The sequence below is a fragment of the Harmonia axyridis genome, chromosome X (genome assembly GCF_914767665.1).
Source record: "Harmonia axyridis chromosome X, icHarAxyr1.1, whole genome shotgun sequence".
In the NCBI taxonomy this organism is placed as follows: Eukaryota; Metazoa; Arthropoda; class Insecta; order Coleoptera; family Coccinellidae; genus Harmonia; species Harmonia axyridis.
Genome location: NC_059508.1, coordinates 8494132 through 8516921, shown reverse-complemented (window position 1 = coordinate 8516921; position 22790 = coordinate 8494132). Strand labels below are relative to the sequence as shown.

Genomic DNA, 22790 nt, shown 5'->3' with positions numbered 1-22790 from the left:
AAAAATAAAAATATTAGGGTTTGATCTATCTAGCTGAATGTAAAAATTACATAATCATATATTTGAGGACGCTATTCGTTAAATCATAGAAACAGGTCATTGTAAAACAATAAACCTACTTTGGAAGTATTTATTTATTTATTATCGTGTTTCAACTGAAAGAATAGAGAGAAACCGTTCAGCATATATTCATTGCAAAATTATATTTCTCCTATTCAGAAAGTCTTGTTAGCCATTTTCAGTGTCCATAAAACTATATCAATTATTGACACTTCTTCGAGCTCTTTTTATTTATAGGTACTCTACATTTCATGTACGATTTCAATTCTACATAATCTGTTCGATAAACGTAGATGATCACATGGTTTTGAAGATTAAATGGAACCAAAGACCCAGCTCTGGGCTCAGTATTATTTTGAATTGAGATAAGCTAAAATTTGATATGCGAAAATTCAGCGTAAAACTTTCATGAGTCCTTCATTCCTTTCCAAATTTAGTTGAGAAAGCAATCACTTTTGGGCCTAAAACCACCATAATCACCGAAAGAAGTTTTGGCAGTTTTGATGTCTCATCTCCAAGTCTTTACCTCAGCAAGACTCTTTGTCCAGGCTGAGGACCATCTCCAAGAAGATCTTCCGTTCGTTATTAACGTAATTGTAGTTCTTGGAAGATGTCAAAGGCGCAAACTTGTTGGATATCCATATTATTTTTTTTTATTTTATTAACTTCACAAAGCTTTCAGTGCAGTTCACAACGAACGTCCTCTTTGAAATTAGGGATTTTATGTCGAATTTGCAGCCTGATAAGGTCTTATAAAGCCGTCGATTTCGACGTAATTATCTATAAAAAAATACACAATACGATATTTCCCAATAATCTCTTATGCAGATTTCACACATCATTTTCGTTTCCATCTTCTATTATTATGGTGTTGCATCAGATGGAACATGTAAGAAGCGCTTTCCTTTCAATTGTAGTTCTTGGAAGATGTCAAAGGCGCAAACTTGTTGGATATCCATATTATTTTTTTTTATTTTATTAACTTCACAAAGCTTTCAGTGAAGTTCACAACTAACTTCCTCTTTGAACTTAGGGGGCTTTCTGTAGAATTTTCAGTCGGATAATGTCTTATAAAGCCGACGATTCGACGTAATTATCTAAAAAAAAAAATACTACTCAATAAAATATTTTCCAATAATCTCTTATGTAGATTTCACACATCATTTTCGTTTCCATCTTCTATTATATGGTGTTGCATCAGATGGAGCATGTAAGAAGAGCTTTCCTTGCAATTGTAGTTCTTGGAAGGTGTCAAAGGCGGAAAATGGTTGGATATCCATATTATTAGGGATGTATTTCGATATTGAAGATTTTCAATGAAGATGGCATCAAGTTATAGGAATATCCTTTCGTTGGTTCATTTTTTTTAGAATTGTTGGAGGAAAAATGTTTGTAACCTCTCCTTTGAAGTTTTCTTAGCGCACCTTTTGAAATATATAAAAGCCAAATATACAGGATGTCGGAAATTCGATGCACTCGATGCATTTCGGGAACTACATAGACGTAAACTTTGCGTCCGTCGTTTTTTTCCGAAATTCCAGGCTTTATTGTAAAAAAAACTGGTTATACATTTATGCTTCAAAAAATTGTCCATCAACCTTCAATTCTGCCTCACCATAGGTATTTGAGAGCATTCGATGAGCCTCAGCTGCATATTGAAGCATGAAATCAAAACCTCCCGCACATTACGATAATTTGGCTCGTTAGTTGACATGTTTCATCGAGAATAACTTTATGATGCAGCCACAAATCGACTAATATTTCGATGGCGTTATGTTAACAAATACCTAAGCTTATTGATTGTCGACTACGATGTTGCATCAGATAGATCATGTAAGAAGAGCTCTCCTTCCAATTGTAGTTCTTGGAAGATGTCAAAGGAAGATGTTGGATATAATAATAATAATAATAATAATAATAAGGCCTTTATTTCTTTATAGAAATCTCAAGGGGAAGTTCACCCATAGGTGTTCTACCACTTAACCCTTGTTGATACATGAAAGAAAAAAAATTAAATACATATATACATTGTGTGCAATCCATCCAATAACATTGATAAATAAACAATAATAGAGCATAAAAAATTGAAAAAAAAAATAATAATTTCCTTTTTTACCCTCTCGGAGATAGAAGGTGAGCCAGGAGGAGCTGAGCAGGTATTCTCTGATTTTGTTCCTGAATCTGTGATCATTAAGTTGTTTCAATTCATAAGGTATAACATTGTACAATTTACAGATGTTGTATCTAAAACTTCTTTGAAAAGTTGAGGTTCTATGATGAGGACATGTAAGCAAATTTCTATATCTGATATTAACATTGTGAACATCAGCTCTGTATTGCAACTTATTGAAGAGATATCTATATTATTATGAATGTATTTCGATATTGAAAATTTTTCAATGGAGATGGATCCAAATTATAAGAATATCCTTTCGTTGGTTCATTTTTTTTTTAGAATTGTTGAAAAAAAAATGTTTGTAACCTCTCCTTTGAAGTTTTCTTAGTGCACCTCTTGAAATATATAAAACCCAAAAATACAGGGTGTTCAAAATTCGATGCTCACTGAAAGCATCTCGTGAACTACATAGGCGTACTACTTTGCTTCCGCTTTTTTTTCCGAAATTCGAGGCTTTATTGTTGAAAACTGGTTATACATTTATGATTCAAAGTATTGTTCTTCGCTGTCCCCTACTTTCTCCCATCTTTCGGGCAGCGTACGAATCCCACGTTGAATAAACTGGTCATCCTTTGAAGCGATCCACAGATCGATCCAATTTTTTACTTCTTCATAAGACAGGAGTGCTGGTCAGCCAGGCAGTGTGCTATTGATCGAAACAAGTGATAATACGAGGGAGCAACGTCTGGAGAATACGGTGGGTGGAATAGGACTTCCTATTTCAACGTTTCCAAGTATGTCTTGACCACTTTCGCAACATGGGGTCGAGCATTGTCATGCTGCAAAATCACTCTATTATGTCTCTCGTTGTATTGCGGCCGTTTGTCTTTAAATGCTCGGCTCAAACGCATACGTTCGATGATGATCGCCTGTGATTGTTTCAGTCGGTTTCAACAACTCATAATACACTACGCCGAGCTGGTCTCACCAAATACTGAGCATGTTAATATTCAATTTGAATAATGAACCAATTTTTCGTCTCTAGTCACAATGCGATGCAGAAATCTCTTCCGTCTTTGCGTTGCAAGCAGTTGTTCACAAGCAAACAAACACCTTTCAACATCTTCCGACTTCAACTCTTACGGCACCCAATTTACTTGTTTCTGAATCATTCCCATGACTTTTAGGCGTTTTGAAATGGCTTGTTGCGTCACTCCCAATTCTGCCACTGCCAATTCTTGTGCGTTTGACACGACTCTTGATCATGTAAGGCCTGCATCTTCGAAAATCTTCTCTCTTCCATCGCCATGCTGGTCTTCGACGTCAAAATCACCATTCTTAAAGCGTTGAAACTACTCTCGGCACGTTCTTTCACAAATAGCGGCCTCACTATAGGTATTTGAGAGCATTCGATGAGCCTCAGCCGCAGATTTATTCATATCGAAGCAAAAAATTGATACCTCCCGTAAATTACGAGAATTTGGCTGGTAAACTGACATGTTTAATCGAGAATAGCTTCATGATGCAGACACAAATCGACTAATATTTCGATGGCGTTATGTTTACAGATACCTAAGCTTATTGTATATACGATCTATTTATTTCGACTACCTAGAACGGCGGAAGCAATGTTGCATGACGCTCCTAACTTCCATCTTTTTTTTTTTTTTGGTATTTTACTTGAATTTTCTAAAGGTGTTCCAATAAGAGGCTTTTTATGGATACGAAAAGAAACGAGTATATTTCGAGAGAAATCAATGGATGATCACACAGTTTTGAAGATTTAATGGAACCAAAGAACTCGCTCAGTAGTATTTTGAATTGAGATAAGCTAAAATTTGATTTGCGGAAACACAGCGCAAAACTTTCTCGAGTCTTCAACTACTTGTCAAATTCAGTTGAGAGAGAAATAACTTTTTGGCATAAAACAACCATAATCTTCGAAAGAGAATAAATAACTTGGCAGTTTTAAAATCGCATCTTCAAGTCTTTACCTCAGCAAAACTCTTTATCCAGGTTGAAGACTACTTCTAAGAAGATCATTCCCGCATTATTAACGTACGATTTGAATTCTACATAATCTGTTCGATAAACTAAGATGACCACAAGGTTTTGAAGATTAAATGGAACCAAAGAACCAGCTCTGGGCTCAGTATTATTTTGAATTGAGATAAGCTAAAATTTGATATGCGAAAATTCAGCTTGAAACTTTCATGAGTCCTTCACTCCTTTCCAAATTTAGTTGAGAAAGCAATCACTTTTTGGCATAAAAACACCATAATCATCGAAAGAGAAGAAATAACTTGGCAGTTTTGATGTCGCATCTCCAAGTCTTCACCTCAGCAAGAATCTTTGTCCAGGCTGATACTATCTCCAAAAAGATCTTCCGTGCGTTTTGAAGATTAAATAAACCAAAGACCCAGCTCAGTAGTAGTATTTTGAATTGAGATAAGCTAAAATTTGATTTGCGGGAACATAGCGAAAAACTTTCTCGAGTCTTCAACTACTTTTCAAATTCAGTTGAGAGAGCAATCACATTTTGGCATAAAACAACCATAATCTTCGAGAGAATATAAATAACTTGGCAGTTTTAAAATCGCATCTTCAAGTCTCTACCTCAGCAAGACTTTTTGTCCAGGCTGAAGACTACCTCCAAGAAGATATTTCGCGCTTTATTAATTCCATTTTTTTCAGGAAAGCTCTAGCCGTCACCTGCAATGGCCAAGAAATAACAAATGACCAAACATCCTGTATAATCCCTAATTAATCTCACTGTGGCTATAACAGAGGGGCTCAGGAACTAAACATCCACCTGGAATCCTTATTCCCTCAGGGTAACCACTGCGCACGCTATTTTTAACCAACTGTGTACGACTCGACACTTGTTCAGTCCCAACCACGCCGCCAACAAGGGGCTACATTGTTGCCGCCGCCTCCAATGGTTTAACGTGCTCCATCTCTGTGAATGATCGTGATCACATGTGCAAGGTGAACTACCAAACTGGTACAGCCAGCTCAAATAAATTGATTTGGAATTGATCACGTTTATTTAATTTGGATATAACAAGGGAAGAAAATGTCAAGAAGAAAACAGGCCAATCCAGCTAAATTAGGAGGTATTGTATATTATTTTTTTCTCCTACAGATTGATCAGTACCTCTTATTCCGTCATCCTGAATGATACTGTTTAGGTTCAACTCTTTTTTAGCATACTTTTCGAAACTTTGTTTTTTTTGGTTTTATATTGTGAGAAAAAATATATTTGCCTCTATTTTTTTTCTTAGGCATGTTTGGAATCAACACTAAGAAACAGTACAATTATCAATGCATATCTAAAAACTTATTTTGATCCAGATTTTCCACATCCAGATTATCTTAAAGACACTAAAGTTCTCTATAGTATCGGAGGTAATATAATATAACTTTTTCTTCCTTAAAGTAATATCATGAGAATGTTTCAGTGGAAGCAGATTTTGAATTTTCCAAAATTCTTCGAATAAACTCATTGGGATGAAACTATCTGAGCGACATTGCATAAGCACGTGTTCATTTCAGCGTCAAGTGTTCGATTAGACTTTCTGCAACATTCTCCCAGAAGATATTCACTTGTTGATCCAAAGATGATTTGAAAGAACCTTTGTTTTATATAAAAATTTAATATCTATATTAGATAACCGTATTATATGAAACATTTGAAGTAGTTCCATCAATTATTTTTCATGTTATTCCTTATAAGACATTTTCAATACGAAAAACAGTCACTTATTAATTGAGTTTTCACAGTTAATTGCATTTTTCCCTCTCCTGTAGATGAGAATTCTTGTTTTTCTTGATTCGGTTCAGCTATCCATAGTTGAATTGAATCCGAAAAATGAAGCCGTTCATTTTTTATTTTTCTCAACAGCAAAGTCATTTTTATCTGTACTTTTTACGTTTTGATCAACATAAAGTCATTAAAGATTGGAAAAACTAGCGTTGTTTGTATGGAATATCATTTGGAACGAAAAACGCTTACATATTTTCCGGTCAATGAGATTGATTTTTAAAAACCATTAAAACAATTTCAAATATTCATATTCATGTAATTTCACCCTATAAAATTCAAATTGTTTATGTTTGAATATGTAATACTATATCGTTTCTTCAAACGCAGCATTCCAATTTCAAAACAAGGGAAACTTTTAGAAACGTGAATATATTTCGAGTTTCATATGACTCTAATAAAATATTATTATCTCTTTTAGTAGATAATATGATATTCTCTGTAAGGAACCAACAAGAAATGTTTTCGAATGGTATATCTCATATTTTTCTTCTTGAATAAATAAAAGTTCCTAAGTGAATTTCGTATCAAAATACTACTTTTCCATACGAGGATAGTTGCATCTAATGGACTTGTCCCCAAAAGCTCGATAAGAAATGAATCTCTAGACCATTTCAAACGAACTCACAATGCACGTAAAAATCGAACTCATCGTAAATTCTCTTTGGCCCATATCGTGAAATCTTTGTTAGCAAAGCCGCAAGCAATGGGCAATGCACACTTCGAGACCAATTTCAATTCGGTTTTAATCCAGACCATGATTAACTGAAATCCTTTAATGTTTCCTGGTATCGAAAATATGATTCAAAATATTTTCCACTTCAAGGGGTTACCGAGGCACAAAGGGACTATCAAACGAAAGGGTAGCTGGATAATGTACCCTTGAACCATGATTATGGATTCTGGGAGATTAAAGACAAACTTTTAAAATATGTGTTTCCAACAACCCTTTTACGTTACAAGATCTGATTCAATTTTGGATGAGCTATCAGAATTATTCGAAATATAAATTGTCAAATTGTTTCTCCAAAAGAACATTAGATGTTACAGAATCATCTAATATAACCAAATTCCTTAGGTATCAAGCATTGTCATGATTTATTTTCAATATACGCACACAACTCTTCCATTCACAAAGCTGCAGTTGAAATAATACTGATATAATTGTAATATAATTCCGTTTGTTATTCATATACCTACCATTATCATCTTATCAAAAACATAATATAACCATTCATTTCTATCAACGAAACCAAGAATCAATTCATAATATAACAACTATCGCGAAGGATATATTTGAAGACATTCCATATCGTATTGAATTGAACAGCCTGTACGACAATAAAATATAAAGCTATATGGAAATATTCAGGTTCTCTGTGGATTCGCTACTAATTTTGAAAGGTGAGTTAACCGCTTTCGACAAAAATTGTAGGTCAGTAAACTGTGGCTTCTGACGGTAGATAATTTTCGAAACCTGGTACAAGCGCTAATTGAAAAATCCATTGGACAAGAATTTGGTTAGGTTAGGTTTTAAGTATGGATAACTGAGAAATGGAAATAAATCATGTCATTAGATGGTTTGGCCTTTAGAATCTTGTTATCAATAATTCATGGTTTTTGATGGCACGATATAGGAATATCTCAGAATGCTGATCCTTATTTGGATGCAAGTACAGTGAATATTTCGATTACAATATGTGAGAGAAAAGAGCATAAACTTCTTGCCGACTATATTGGATGACATCTTGAGTCACAGCCTGTACAAGTACAAATCTACAGATCAATAATTGGAATATTAAAGAGAAATTCAACTTTCATCTGAGAGAAAAGCCAGGCAGCTACAATATTCCCAGACGAAGGTAACAAGCAAGAGTAGCTGAAATAACATGTTTCCATGGGTGGTAAAGTACAAAACTTTATACCCTGCGGGCTGCTAGGTTCCCTAAGGACCCGTCTGTCGTTCCATGCGAGGGTACCAACTCTATTCCCCTGGGATATTCCCATTAATCACATTGACTAACAGATATGCGTTTCAAACTGGCAACAACTTTGGCATTTCCACAATATCATTGGAAATTACGAATTGCTATTTCTGTTTGCACAGAACCAATTCGTATTTCAGGATGATTGAGTATGATGATATAATCCTGTATGTACCTACAACGTGCATATATCTCCGAAGGATGAGCGTGCGAAATCGCCCTCTTCCCTTTTTTGGGACTTGGTGAAGGTGTATCTCCTTCTAACACCACCAGGAAGTTGCACTAAAAGGAATTAAAAAATACTAATTTTATCAGCTTCTGTTTCATCAAAAAGAATGTCATTTCCTCCTATGTCATGTTGAGTATTCCAAATCATCTGATTTTTCAATGAAGATCGAATTCTGAAATGAAAAAAAAAATCTATTCAAGCAAGATTTCGTTGATAAACTTTGGATGTAATGTTAAAATATTTAGACGGGATCATTTAAAGATAAAGCTGAAACTAAGTCCCCACAGAAAAACATATTGTATTTATCATAATCATGATATTACAATTTTGAAACTTCATGTTTCTTAGTAGGTTTAAGTATATGAATTTTTCAGTATTTGATTCCCTGAAGTTTTGCCTTCAAAATTTATAGATGGTATTCTTAGGCTATGAGGATCAAGGCTAATTGATTTTTCTACAAGCTATAATGGGAATAGCTTTTATAGTTCTCAAGAAGAGCTCCTGGACTGCAAACGGACGGATTTATGGATTCTACTTACGTAGAATAGAATAGAACGTAAACTGTGAACTTTTCAGGTAGGATTTGAATTATTTCATCCTCGAACGGTTGTTAAATCCGAATTAATCCTTCCAGCTTGAAAGTCAAATACATTTTGAAGGGTTGAAATGAAAATAACTGACATTCCAAATTGAATATATTTTTTTCACCTTCAAAGTGAATTTGCAGGCTTCTTCATTCGATTATTCAATTTGGCACATCTCAAAACTGAAAATTCCGAAGAAAAAGTTTCAATGTTTTGTTAGTAGAATCCCTAATATTCTGTTGATTGAAAAATTGTCCAGTTTATCGATGAGAGGAACAGATTGTTCTATATTGAAATAACCGTTTTTTCTTCTCATAAACGGAGAACAATTCCAAAACTTTTCTCGAAATATCCGATTCCGGGCGCTCTCTGGAAAAGTTCATTTTCTTCACATGAAATCGTATATCCAGTAGTTGAAATACTCCACCAGCCCACCTCACCTGAAGTCAGGAATTGTTCCAAACAGAAATATCTTAAACGTGTTAAAGATATAACAAAGAGTTGCTCAAACGGCAAAGATGTACAACTGCCAACAGACAGAGCCACATGGGAAAAGAACCTTCAATTTCCCTCGGGAATACATTCATTTTACGCTGCCTTGCGCACAGTGGGCCGTAGGGAATACTTGCCCAAGTTGCTATATTCCCTGGAGGTGCACCATGTCATAACTTATTCTTCTTTCCCCGTAAAATGTTAAGTATTATACCGTGCTCTGTATGAATTTCTAAATACAGGGAGTATTCATTAAGGTGAAATATAAGTTACCGGCAATACAGCTGACACACTTTCATTTACTGCCCTTCGGATAACTGAAATTCCCTAGTTATTCCTGTTATATATTTTCCGAACACTCAGGACCGCACTCAGCCCCATGATACCACCAATTCCCATCACATGCGAGTGAAGATTTATATAAAAATGATTAATTTACTTGAATTCGTCACCATTCTACAGCCAATCCATCGATATTATCCTGAATATCCCAGCAATCCTTGACTAACCTTATGCGAAGAAACAAATTACAGTCATCCACATTAAGAGGGAAAAGCTTGACAAAAATCATCTTTACAGATGCTTTTCCAAATGATGAAAAGCAGTGGACCAAGTATAAACCCCTGTGGAACCCAGAGAGTTCCATGAACCCAGCTGATCTGAAACCGAAATACTGAACCCTAAATCTTCTGATCGTAAAAGTAATGGACAAAACCGTTAGTACGTTGAGTACGTTCAAAAAAGAAGCTTCCTTTGAAAAATACAATGGTCCAAAATACAATGCTTCACATTCTTTGTTAAATCTATATATTCTATTATAAATTGGTAAATCATACAACACTATAAATTGGTAGAACTAGAATATACAATACTCGAATAATGTTCTAAGTGTTCTTCTTATTTCTATATTGCGAAGGTACTCTGGTGGTGACCTCTCATTTCTTCGACCTTATTCCTAACTCAAGCTTCTCATCCCTTTAACCCTTTTAGTTTAACCCTTTTTTATTTTGCAGTGTGTTAAACATAGAAGTATGATCTCTTTTTCATCATTGAGTTCTCTAAGTTGATTTTCTTGAGGCAGCAAACTTTTCCGACACTATAGCTCTTCTTCTAGCTAATTAAGTAATAACTAATAAATTATCTACGCGAGCAGTTTGCAAAAGGACGTATCTTGAAATGTTCAGCATTTTAATAAGCATTAACTCAGCGGTTCCATAGCTTTTTCTGACTGCAATTCAAAAACAAATTTTTTATGGATCAACCCTATATCTCCCTAGCCATTGTGATCCAAATTGGGAATATTCATTCCTAGGTGTCGAAATCAGTGCAGTTCCGATTGAGAAGATATAAAAGTCATTCAAGAGTATATATTTATTCTTTTCAGATGAGGATTATTCCGAGTTAGCAGATGGTATATCAAGGGCTGACGAAAACATCGAAACACTCCTGAGAATAGGAACTTTCGCTGCCAGCAATGTAACACAGTGCAGGGCTTGCACAAGGCACACAAGGAGCCAAAGTTCTTCACCGCCACCAATAAAGAGGGACAAAGTTGATATACAGAGGAGCTTCTCTGACGGCGGTAAGTGAAACGATTATACAGGGTGAGTCAATAGTGTTACATCGATAGATAACTCTTGGGAATTTTGGGCTAGGGGAATTATTCAAATTTTGACGGTATCGACATTAAGTACTTGTCGCATAATGCACAATTTTCCTCGATGAAACTCTGATTTCGAAATACCCCACTGTTTATCATTTATATTATTCATGGATATAATGATTTAAATCAGAATAAACTTATTTTTTATTATTTATTATTATTATATGCTTTTTTATTGACTTCCAGAAAAGTTTTCAGGTCTTCTGCAAATTTACGGACCAGCCTGAAGAGTCAAAACTAATTTAAGCTTATGCGATTCACGACTTGGCTTGATTTTCGAGCTAATTGGCTTGAGCTTGACTTGATTTCAAGTCGAGTATTAGTTTTTCAATCTCAAGTCAAGTCAAGTATTTATTTATCAAGGACTTGAATCATATCAAGGTAATTGATTTTTAGCAGATTTATTGAGTGTCACGTCAATAAAAAAATGATGAAATGAGAAAAATTTTTGCGAAAAACACTTTTATTTATTTTACTTATTGTATAGAAGAACCGAAAAAAATTAATTTTTTTGAAATAGAAACATGAAATAAATCACTAAATCATAACAAAATAAAAAATAATAAAAAAATGAAGTTTCTTAATATTGATAAATCTCTGGGCTTTGTTTGATTTCATAATTTTCCATCCAGGACCTAAGACACATGAGGCATTTTATAGATTTGTCGCCTAACCTATTGCGGGTTTTTGTAAATGCTCTTACAGCTCTGAAAAATTGTCTTTCAACAGGAGCTGAAGATGCTGGCGTTGATAAAAAATTCTTTGTTTGGATGTTTCTGAAACTACCAGAATCTACCAATAGATTTCATAGAAATGTAAGAAAATTGCTAATAATGTCACACTGGCGAATGCTTCAGTCTCTCGGCGCTCGCCTTATTCAGTCTATGCGCGCACGAGATTGCAGAAATATATGCCGTCCGACGCGTGCACATATGAAGCTCAAATAATTCATATTACTTAAGCTACTTCATAGTAGATCGATATCAATTCAAGCAATAAATATCTAAAAATCAAGTCAAGTTAAGCTCAAGAATGTAATTTTTCACGAGCTTGATTTTCAAGTCGAGTAGTTGGTTTAAATGTCAAGCTACTTGGTTTGATGAATCCCTAGCGCTGAGTACTGTCAAATCCCTCAAAATGTGTCTTCTGATCCAAAATTTCCAAAAAATATCGACCGATCGAGCACTATTGACTCCCTTTGTATATCATCAGTTATTCCTCATGGAAAATTAGTTCATTACTGATGTCTAGAAAATTTGGAGAATCAAGTGCCGTACGAGAAATGAAGGAAGCATAAGTTTTCATTATTGATTCAACCCTTTTCTTTTGTGGAAATCGTGACTGCAGTTACTCAGTAATCTTAGTTTCTGAATATGACAACACATTTTTCTTTAAATTTTGGGAAAATTACTGGGAACTCAAAATTCTCTATGTTGAATATGAAATATTTTCTTTTGATAATCCCTTACACATTATGGAAAGCTCTCAACTGATTCGAATTCAACATATCAATTGGAAGTATAACTTTAATTGGGATAAATATTCTCACCTTGACCTTCAATACAGTGAATGTGGTCTGTCGATCATAAAAAATTCTTTAAAAGGCACAGATGTATCAGCGTCAGTCATCATTAGTTTGTATGAAACAGGAGAAATCAAAACGAATTGAATAATGAAATTGCCTTAATGATGATACCGGAATGAAGTCCATAAAGAATAGAAGTAATATAAAATAGACGTGTAAAGTGTTGAACTGTGTAGGGGACAGACATGAGGTCCCTTTGAGACTGACGTCCAAGCCAGAACACCTAAAGTGTTTTCGCTAACAGCATGCAGTGACGTTGCAAATTCGATATTTGGTCGATTAACTAAGCAACGAAATAAGTAGGAAGTATTTGTTATGTTTGTAATTCGAGACCAAAAGCTTTCTCAAGTATTGCTTTCGGTAGATCCTTATGAACTTATATGGATGTTCAACCTTTGTTGAACTTTTAGACGGGAAAAGTTTTGAATGATTGATTTCGATTCACTGAAGAGAATTCGAGGTCATAATAAATTCTACACGTCTATGAAGCTGGCCCGACAGACGAAACGTACGATACCTGTCGAGTGGAATCTGCTACAGATTTAATATTTTTAGGTTGCGATTATCGAATTAATACGATCATCACTAAATTTGCATGATTGTTCCTTTCACTATTTTGAGTTAATAAGCAGAATCTTTCCTATAATTCCTTAGTTATTATACACTGCTCAACAATTGATAGGGATCACTTACTTGTTCTAAATTTATTTCTGAAATATTCGCTCCAAGATTATAAATTTAGTCAGATATCAGAGTATTTTCAGTTGATAATATGGTTCACTTGAGAAAAGAATGAAAAAATGGAATGTTGGAGAGAAAAAAAGACTTTATTAGGAACACTCAAAATTCTGTGTTTGAATAACATAAAAATTTTATGATGAAACCACAAGAAGGCTGAAGTTTCGGTTAAGCTAGTACCTAGTTGGTCCCCCACGAGCTCGTCTCAAGCATTCTACCCTACGAGGCATACTTTCGATCAAACGATTTATAAAATTTTGGGGCAAATTCGTCCAAATATCCCGTAAAGCGTTAGAAAGGTCCTCCAGGTTATTGATCGGTTGTTCTAAGGTTGACAATTGTCTAGACATCTCAGACCAGACATATTCGATGCAATTCATGTCTGGAGAGCGAGCTGGTCATTATCGTCAATTAAAATGAAATTCTCGCCCACGGCAGCCGCAAACGGAACAATTATGGGTTCAATAATCATATCGTGATATCTCTGGCTGGTCATGGTGGTGTTCTGCAGAACAACCAACTCTGTGCGTTGGTTCAAACAAATGCCTCCCCATACACATATAGAACCTCCGCCAAAAGCTGTTGTGGGTACCATAAACTGTTCTGCATACCTTCGACCTCTTTCCCTCCAAGCAAGAATACGTCCATCGGAGTTGACCAAACGAAATCTAGACTCATCCGTAAATAAACATCGGCTCCAATCTTCAAGTGTCCAATTGCGGTGCTCCTCAGCCCATTGCCGTCGATGAACCCGGTGTTCAATATTCAAACGGGGATGTTGTACCCTCCTACGTGCTCTCAAACCACGAACATGTAGTCGTCGTCTTACAGTCTGTTTCGAAATTAGAACTCCTGTTGCAACTCTCAGTGATCTATTGAGCCGCGACGCCGGGTAAGTGGGATTTCTCCTAGCATTGAGGATCAAAAGACGATCTTGGGCAGCTGTTGTACTGCGCTGCTGACCTCCCCCATGAACATAAGCTACTGAGTCGTTTTGGATGAACCTGTTCCAAGCCCGACTCACGATACTTTGCGAAACATTCAGCCGCCGGGACACTTCTCGCTGGGACAAACCTTCCTGTATCCACCGTATGATTTGGTCCAGTTGCACAGGTGCCAAATGTCTTCTCGGCATGACTGATAAGCTGATATTGTTCTCATTTCTTCAATTATTGTCACCTTATGTGTTTGAACGAGAGAAAAAAAACGATTTAATAACAAATACCACATTGCTTTTCACTCCACCTGTAACAGCCTACAGATAATAATCGATTTTGTGAACAAGAACCGATGAAGTGAGGAAGTCTTCGATATAATCAACTCAAAACATCTTACTTTTTCCTTAGAAAACATATAATGTACAGATATTCACGAGATAACTTGAAAAAAATACAAATGAAGAGAAGTTCATAAGTGATCCCTAGCAATTGTTGATCAGTGTAATTACAATCTGAAAATTTGTTTTTTAATAATTGAGAAAAAAAACACCCATTCAACCGAATTGAAATTTATAAATCAGCTGCAAAATGGTGAAATAAATGTTGATGCAAAATTTCATTACGATATTAAACATTTTTTAAGAAATTATAGGATCTGTCGTTCTTCACATGAAAAATAATTTAGTTTTTCTACTCTAATACTCCTATGAGCTACAAAATATATTTTGGAGAAGGCAATGATTTGTTTTGGATTTTTCAGTTATCTGCAGGGTGGATGAGAAAATTCGAAGGTTCAAGTAGACAGAAAGACTAAATTTTCGTCGTGGAGTGTGGAGTTCATGAGCCAAAGTGTTAATTTTGAAATATTTGTTGATATCATTGAAAAATCGATTTCATAAGATAAGATTCAATGCAGAAAGTTCTTCTCTGCTGATTTGGGGCCGATAAATAATGATCTTCATCGAACCTTCCCGGCACACATTTATTATTTTCATATGCTCTTTTTTTTCCTCGAAAAAATTGAACCCTTTAGCGCCTAGCGTTACCATTAGGTAACGGTAACGGACTTCTCTTCTAAGTTCGATTACATGCTTAGTTGAATTACATTTTGTTCAAAATTACATGTAATCATATGTTCACATGGTTTCAACTTCAGAAGAGTGTAATATATTAATGTCAAGATCTAAATGAGAATATGTATTTGAAAAAGCGCTCAAAAGCTCCTCAGGGCTTCTCTCCTTGTTTGGTTTATTATTTTCAATCATAAGCCATTGGAATCGTTTGGAGAAAAATACTCCAACCTATCATGAAGTTTCCTCAGCTTACGTTCCAAATTTCAAAAACAAAAATTCATGGAATCAAATCATGACAAATTTATTGACCTTCACAAAATCATGGGATTTCAAGCATATTATTTTATGATTATGCTGAAAATGATATTTTCGCCTTAAAGATCAAGCTTCATTAGTTCTGGAATTGTTTGGGGAAAAAGAATCATTTCTGAGGAAATTTTCACAGTTCACGTTTTGGAATGTATCTAACCCGAAAATCGAAAAGTTAAAATCCGTCCGTGTGCTGTCCAGAGCATCAGAAACTATTCCAAAAATCAATTGTTCTACAGCATTAATCCTGTGTAAATTTATGAATGAATAAAATGAAAATTTTCAAGCTCCAATAGTTAGGGAATTGAGAAGGACAAAAATTAAGGTGAATATAAGCGTCACAACGTAGTTTCAACAGGAAACTCTCGAAGACTAGCTACCAGAACCCTCGGCCATCACCTGACGTTCTCAGGTTGATGATACTACTACTTACTTCCATTCCATGTGGATAACGGTAGCAAATTGCTGAATACAATATCTTATTAACAATCTCGCAGATTGTTATAAAAAATGGAAAATTACGCTCAACGTAGCGAAAACAGAGCAAATCTTGTTTATCAGAAGATTCACTGATGACAACATACCCAACAAACTCAAAATAATTGGCCATACTCCTAAAAACGCTCTAACTAGGTAAAGGACTAGATATCAGATTAAATTTCCACTCTCATCCCAATGGTTACACGTACGTTGATTCAACGTTATATCATTGAAATTAAAGTTACCGGTTGAATTATCAACATTGTCATTTTGATTTCAAAATCTAAAGTGTTTCAGATAAGTGTAACGTATTTTTTCAGCGGTTAATTTCGAAACTAGTTTTCTTATAACAATAATACGTAATTTGTATATATTATTAATGTTAATATTGGTCATTATTTCAACTTTGCACTGAAACCATTCAGTACCCATATATCTATAAAACTCGTTGATTTTTTTCTAGTAAACACGTTGATGATTTATTACTACATAATATCAAAAGCTTTCAACGAATTTTCCATTCACGAGAAGAGTTCAAATAAATGAAAATTGGTCAGAAATTCTCTCTAATCCATTTAGTTTTGTAAACCGGTAGAATTTGCTACTAATTTTTTTTTTTTGGAGAAACGGGTTTTTATTAAAAGCTTTCCATACCTGTGAATAATTTTTTTATGTTGATAGTATTTTCGATAACATATTTGGATAGCCTTTGGAAAATAATTCAGCATTGATGGGTCACATTAATTTCGCTCGGAGAATTAATCACAAAATTCAATGACCCGCTGACGTGAACTACCTTGTACAAAATTACAATTTCTGTTATATTTGTTATAAGGAAGGAGATCTATAATACGGAGTTATTTTGAGTAACCTGGAAGGGAAAGAATGATATTATTTTATATTTATCTGCGATTATGGATTGTTTGTAATATCTCTTTGCTAGTTCAGCAAAGTCACCCATAACACGCTGAAATTGCCAGTTCAAGTTAGAATACTGAAGCCAAGCACGATTAGGACTTAGATGGGTGACCGCCTATCAGAGATCTCAGAAACAACGCACTCCTCCCAAAAACTAGCTTGGGTCGAGTACGTCTCACCAAACATTCTATTTCGAATATCAAGAATGTAACCAGAATACACAATATTAGTTTAATGATCTTCGAATTGATCTATTATTGATAATTAAGGATGATTTGAATAGAATCGAAACGTCGACATAATTTTCATCTAATCGATTTCCTTCATCCCTGACCTCTACCAATTATCAGCAAGATAACCAGAATGATTTTTGTTATGTGAAATAGTCAAATATATAAACAATTGTTTATATATTCAAGTGTTGACTTCATGATAAAACTGTCTTTAAAAGCAACTATCAAAATTGATATAATTCTTCGAGTGAATAAACGTGGTTTCCTGCGATATTTTTACTGGTTATAAACAGTTGGCTATCCAACCATTTTACAAGGTTATATCAACGGACATGTGCCCATTGATATATTCAAAACGTTTCTTGTTCGCGCTTACGCAGCATTAAAAATCCTTCTCCCTTATTATACGAAAAAGTCGTTTGAATCAAAACTGTAATTTAAAAATCAATAATTCAAATTCTCATTACATATGCTGTACCATATACACAACTACCAGTTGTGTGTATATACATTCTGTAGAATATGTATTTTCTAGATAATAAGATGAAATTATTGTATAAACAGAATTATCTTCAGCAGGTTTTTTGTTCTTTAAGAATATAAATATATAATGAAATTATAATGGATACTTAGATGTAGGAAATAAGTATTATAACATCAACATGTTTGACATGTTTGCTAAAACTTACAACAACATGGATAATTTTTGGTTTTTTTTTGTCTTGACGTTACTAGGTTTGATTCGAGTCATTTTATATCGAGAATTCTTCGAACTTGGAATATTCTTCGAGATAAGTGGGATGAACAAACCATGTGTAAAACAGTTAGAATTTGTGCTCGTGTCATAAATGCTTTTTTCAAAAGATTCTGAAGTTTTATTATCGGACCAAAATTAATGTTTCTGGTGAAATAATTCATCACGAATTCTTCAGTAAGTAGCATATTTCAACATCATCTTCTATCAGCATCAGGTTGATGAGATTTTGTAGAGGCTCGTGCCAGATTTTGAATAATGCAACTTTCGCATACATCAAATGAACTTTGCCATCTTTTATAATTTGTTTGATTAGAGAAAAGCGGAAAAGGAATCGGAGTAGAGTCTACTATAAGTGATAACAAAAGCTACAGAGGCGAGAAACAGTTAGAATTTGTGCTCGTGTCATAAATGCTTTTTTCAAAAGATTCTAAAGTTTTATTATCGGACCAAGATTAATGTTTCTGGTGAAATAATGCATCATGCATTCTTCAGTAAGTAGCATATTTCAACATCATCTTCTATCAGCATCAGGCTGATGAGATTTTGTAGAGGCTCGTGCCAGATTTTGAATAATGCAACTTTTGTATACATCAAATGAACTTTGCCATCTTTTATAATTTGTTTGATTAGAGAAAAGCGGAAAAGGAATCGGAGTAGAGTCTACTATAAGTGATAACAAAAGCTACAGAGGCGAGAAACAGTTAGAATTTGTGCTCGTGTCATAAATGCTTTTTTCAAAAGATTCCAAAGTTTTATTATCGGACCAAGATTAATGTTTCTGGTGAAATAATTCATCATGCATTCTTCAGTAAGTAGCATATTTCAACATCATCTTCTATCAGCATCAGGCTGATGAGATTTTGTAGAGGCTCGTGCCAGATTTTGAATAATGCAACTTTTGTATACATCAAATGAACTTTGCCATCTTTTATAATTTGTTTGATTAGAGAAAAGCGGAAAAGGAATCGGAGTAGAGTCTACTATAAGTGATAACAAAAGCTACAGAGGCGAGAAACAGTTAGAATTTGTGCTCGTGTCATAAATGCTTTTTTCAAAAGATTCCAAAGTTTTATTATCGGACCAAGATTAATGTTTCTGGTGAAATAATTCATCATGCATTCTTCAGTAAGTAGCATATTTCAACATCATCTTCTATCAGCATCAGGCTGATGAGATTTTGTAGAGGCTCGTGCCAGATTTTGAATAATGCAACTTTCGCATACATCAAATGAACTTTGCCATCTTTTATAATTTGTTTGATTAGAGAAAAGCGGAAAAGGAATCGGAGTAGCGTCTACTATAAGTGATAACAGAAGCTACAGAGGCGAGGGTGTCAGGCATGCTGGTCCTCAAGGGAATTCCAAGCAATCTCGGTCGTTTTCTCCCCAAGCACCTAGACTCAATTAAACTTTAAGATGATATGCAAGTGTTCGTCCACCCGCACCACCCCCTTCTTACCGAACGCGAAATCTTGTGGGAATTACGGAATTTCCAGAAATTTTTTCCATTATGAATACATTGGGACAATCCGAGATAGGAAACCTTGAATTTCGATGAGAAAATACGTGATGTCCTTCCGAAACAGTTCGAATTCAAATTGAAGAAGATAACGGAAATTTATTATCATTTCGCTGATTTGATGCGAGAAAAAAATCTTCAATTATTATAGTGTATTCATTTCAGCATTAAATGACGTTTAATTCCATGAATTTTTTCAACATAGAATTAAAATCGGCTGTCGAAATATCCTCGTGCTTCAAATTTTTCAATTTTGTGTTCGATTTCGACAAACTGTTGGATTTACATGACATTGCATAGTGTTCTACATAGGCGTACAACTTTGCTTTCGCCGTTTTTCTTTAATTGGAAGCTCTATCGTAAGGTTATACATTTATGATTCAAAGTATTGTCCATCGCTGTCCACTACTTTCTCCCATCTCTTCTTCATCTTTTGAATGGATCCAACTTTTTACTTCTTCATAAGACCCGAAGTGCTGAAACCAGTCCGTGTGCCATTGATTGAAACAAGTGATAGTCCGAGGGAGCAACGTCTGGAGAATACGGCGGACGGATAGGACTTCCCAATTCAACGTTTCAAGGATGTCTTTACGAATTTCGCAACATGGGGTCAACCATTGTCATGCTGTAAAATCACTTTATCATGTCTCTCGTTATATTGCGGCCGTTTGTCTTTCAATGCTCGGCTCAAACGCATTAATTGTGTTCGATAACGATCGCCTGTGATTGTTTCAATCGGTTTCAATAACTTATAATACACTACGCCGAGCTGGTTTCACCAAAAAAGATCTTGGACGCGTGAATATTCCGTTTGGCCATCGACGTGGAAGCATGGCTGGGATATCCCCATGACTTTCTGCGCTTCGGATTATCATAATGAACCCATTTTTCGTCTCCAGTCACAATGCGTTGCAAAAATTCTTTCTGTCTTTGCCTTGCAAGCAGCTGTTCACAAGCAAACAAACGTCGTTCAACATGTCTTGGCTTCAACTCGTACGGCACCCAATTTCCTTGTTTCTTAATCATTCCCATGACTTACAGGTGTTTTGAAATGGCTTGTTGCGTCACTTCTAATTATCCTGCCAATTCTTATTGTGTTTGACGAGTATTGATCAAGTAATGCCTTCAATTCTGCATCTTCGAAAACCTTCTCTGTTCCTTCTGTGCTGGTCTTTGACGTCAAAATCACTGTTCTTGAAGCGTTGAAACCACTCTCGACAGTTTCTTTCACTAACAGCTGCCTCACCATAGGTATTTGAGAGCATTCGATGAAATTTCGAATGAAATGAAAATGTCGATTTCGAATCCAGACATCAGAATTTTGTAAAAATAAGTGAAAAGCATAGAAATAATCAGATTGATGGAAGGACACTGCTCTTGGTATAGAAAGCTCAATTTTTCTGTGCTCTTCAACAGTTGAAACCAAAGAAATATTGAGACTCTTAGGTGAAAAGAGGTTTTTGGCCATTTTCTATTATTTATATTGATCCGAATCATACGATGTTATATTTTTTTGAAATCAGGAAAAATTAAGCGTTCAGAAAATGACACAAAAATCTAGTGTTCCCATTTGAAAAAACATAACTTTGGGTCATAGCTTCGTAATTAAAAACCCTTTTGGAAATGCGAGCACGCCACTGGATTCTACGTAAAAAAGTGCCTGTATAATGTTTTAATTTCAGAGCTCTATATCATCAGTATTAGCGGAAATATAAATGTTTTTCGATATTTTTTCCAATTTTCGCTCGAAAACAAAAGAAGGTGGCCAAAAATGAATACTACCCTTGTTAGTTTCTCAGAAAAAGAGACCGAGAATAGGGTATCAGATTTTGTCTATCTCATCTGGTTTAAAAGTTGTAGTGCTGAAACATCGAAATTTGCCCACCCTGTAAAGTTACTCTCGGGACACCCTGTATAAATAATATCAACTTCACATGACAAAATCGTAGGTGAGCTTTACTGCTTCCTTCTCCCAATTCCAATACGACCTTTGGGGGTTTCGAAACTTGAAGAAACGGTACCCGTAGAATGAAAAAAAAAGAACAACAATCATCGTGATAGCAGGTGAAGAATTGCGCAGTCCTCTTGATGGCGCAATCATGGAAGGATTCAATTATGTCGAGGACAGTTCAGGGCGCGCAGAAGGTGATATCCGCGTCAGGATAAAACTTAAAAAATTTATGGTTGTAAAGTTCAGGAAAATAGCATTGACAGGCTCGGATATGTGCTATCCTTAGCCCAAAGGGACCGATCGACCCGCTGTTGTATTACAGTCTAATTCAATGCATTACTGGTGCCTTGTAACTGGCCCCTTGGGCCGTATTGGCTCGTTTTGGGCATTGTGCAAATATACAGCGTTATCGACGCCATATAAAGGCGCCACCAACCATACTTAAAGACATAACCTGCTTTGGATATTCATGAAAGTGCAACTTGGGATGTCTTCATCTAACGGATCAAGTCAAACGCTGAAAGCTGCGAGTTTCCATCTACGAATCCATTGTCTGGTGACGCAGAAAGCTGACTGTTGCAGGATGTGGTGTAATCCAGACCAAATTTGAAAATACCTTATCATTACTGCTTCGAACTGTTTCGAAAAAGCCTGTTTTCCAGAAATATTAAGAGTAGGAATAGTGAAACCACTCTATAAAGGGGGAAACCGGAGACGCATGCAGAACTTAAGACCGATAACTTTAGTTTCAAATCTGGGAAAGATCCTCGAAAAGTTGATTAAAGCTCGTATGGAGGCATTTATCAATAAACATAAAATTATATCAGTTAATCAGTTTGGTTTTCGGAGAGGCATGTCGACGGAAAATGCCATAAAAAAAGTCACAGACATCATATATAAAAATATTGACAGTAAAATTCCAACTTTGGCGGTAGTTGTCGATCTTGCAAAAGCCTTTGATACTGTCTGTCATGATCGTCTACTAGAAAAGCTTGAAAATTATGGTTTCCGCGGCAAAGCATTAAATCTGCAACAAAGCTATCTATCAGATAGAATACAAATTGTACACCTAAATGGAAAACATAGTAAAAGTAATCAAATAAATTTCGGAGTACCACAGGGTACAGTTCTTGGCCCTCTCCTGTTCATATTGTATATAAACAGTCTCTTCAGGGTTAATAACAAAGGTGAAATTATCGGTATCGCGGACGATACCATGATACTTTTTCATGATGTTACATGGAAGAATCTGAAAAAACAAGTATGCCAAGAATTTGAGACTCTGACAAAATGGTTTTGATTGAATAAACTAACGATAAATGTCAGAAAGACCAAATA

At 35.2% G+C, this 22790-nt stretch overlaps 1 protein-coding gene across 4 annotated transcripts in view; it reads left to right on the top strand.

Annotated features, from left to right (window-relative positions):
- Positions 1–4911: 4911 nt before the first annotated feature.
- The window catches only part of LOC123686410 (zinc finger protein 423 homolog), a 45574-nt gene continuing 27695 nt past the window's right edge, over positions 4912–22790 (top strand). For 2 of the 4 annotated variants that reach the window (XM_045626513.1, XM_045626512.1), the window contains exons 1-2: positions 4912–5292; positions 10674–10871. In XM_045626513.1, coding sequence (XP_045482469.1) covers positions 5253–5292; positions 10674–10871 — 238 coding nt within the window. In that variant the 5' untranslated portion in view covers positions 4912–5252. The remainder of the gene's footprint in view (positions 5293–10673; positions 10872–22790) is intronic. The other 2 variants (XM_045626517.1, XM_045626514.1) reach the window with 2 other exon arrangements.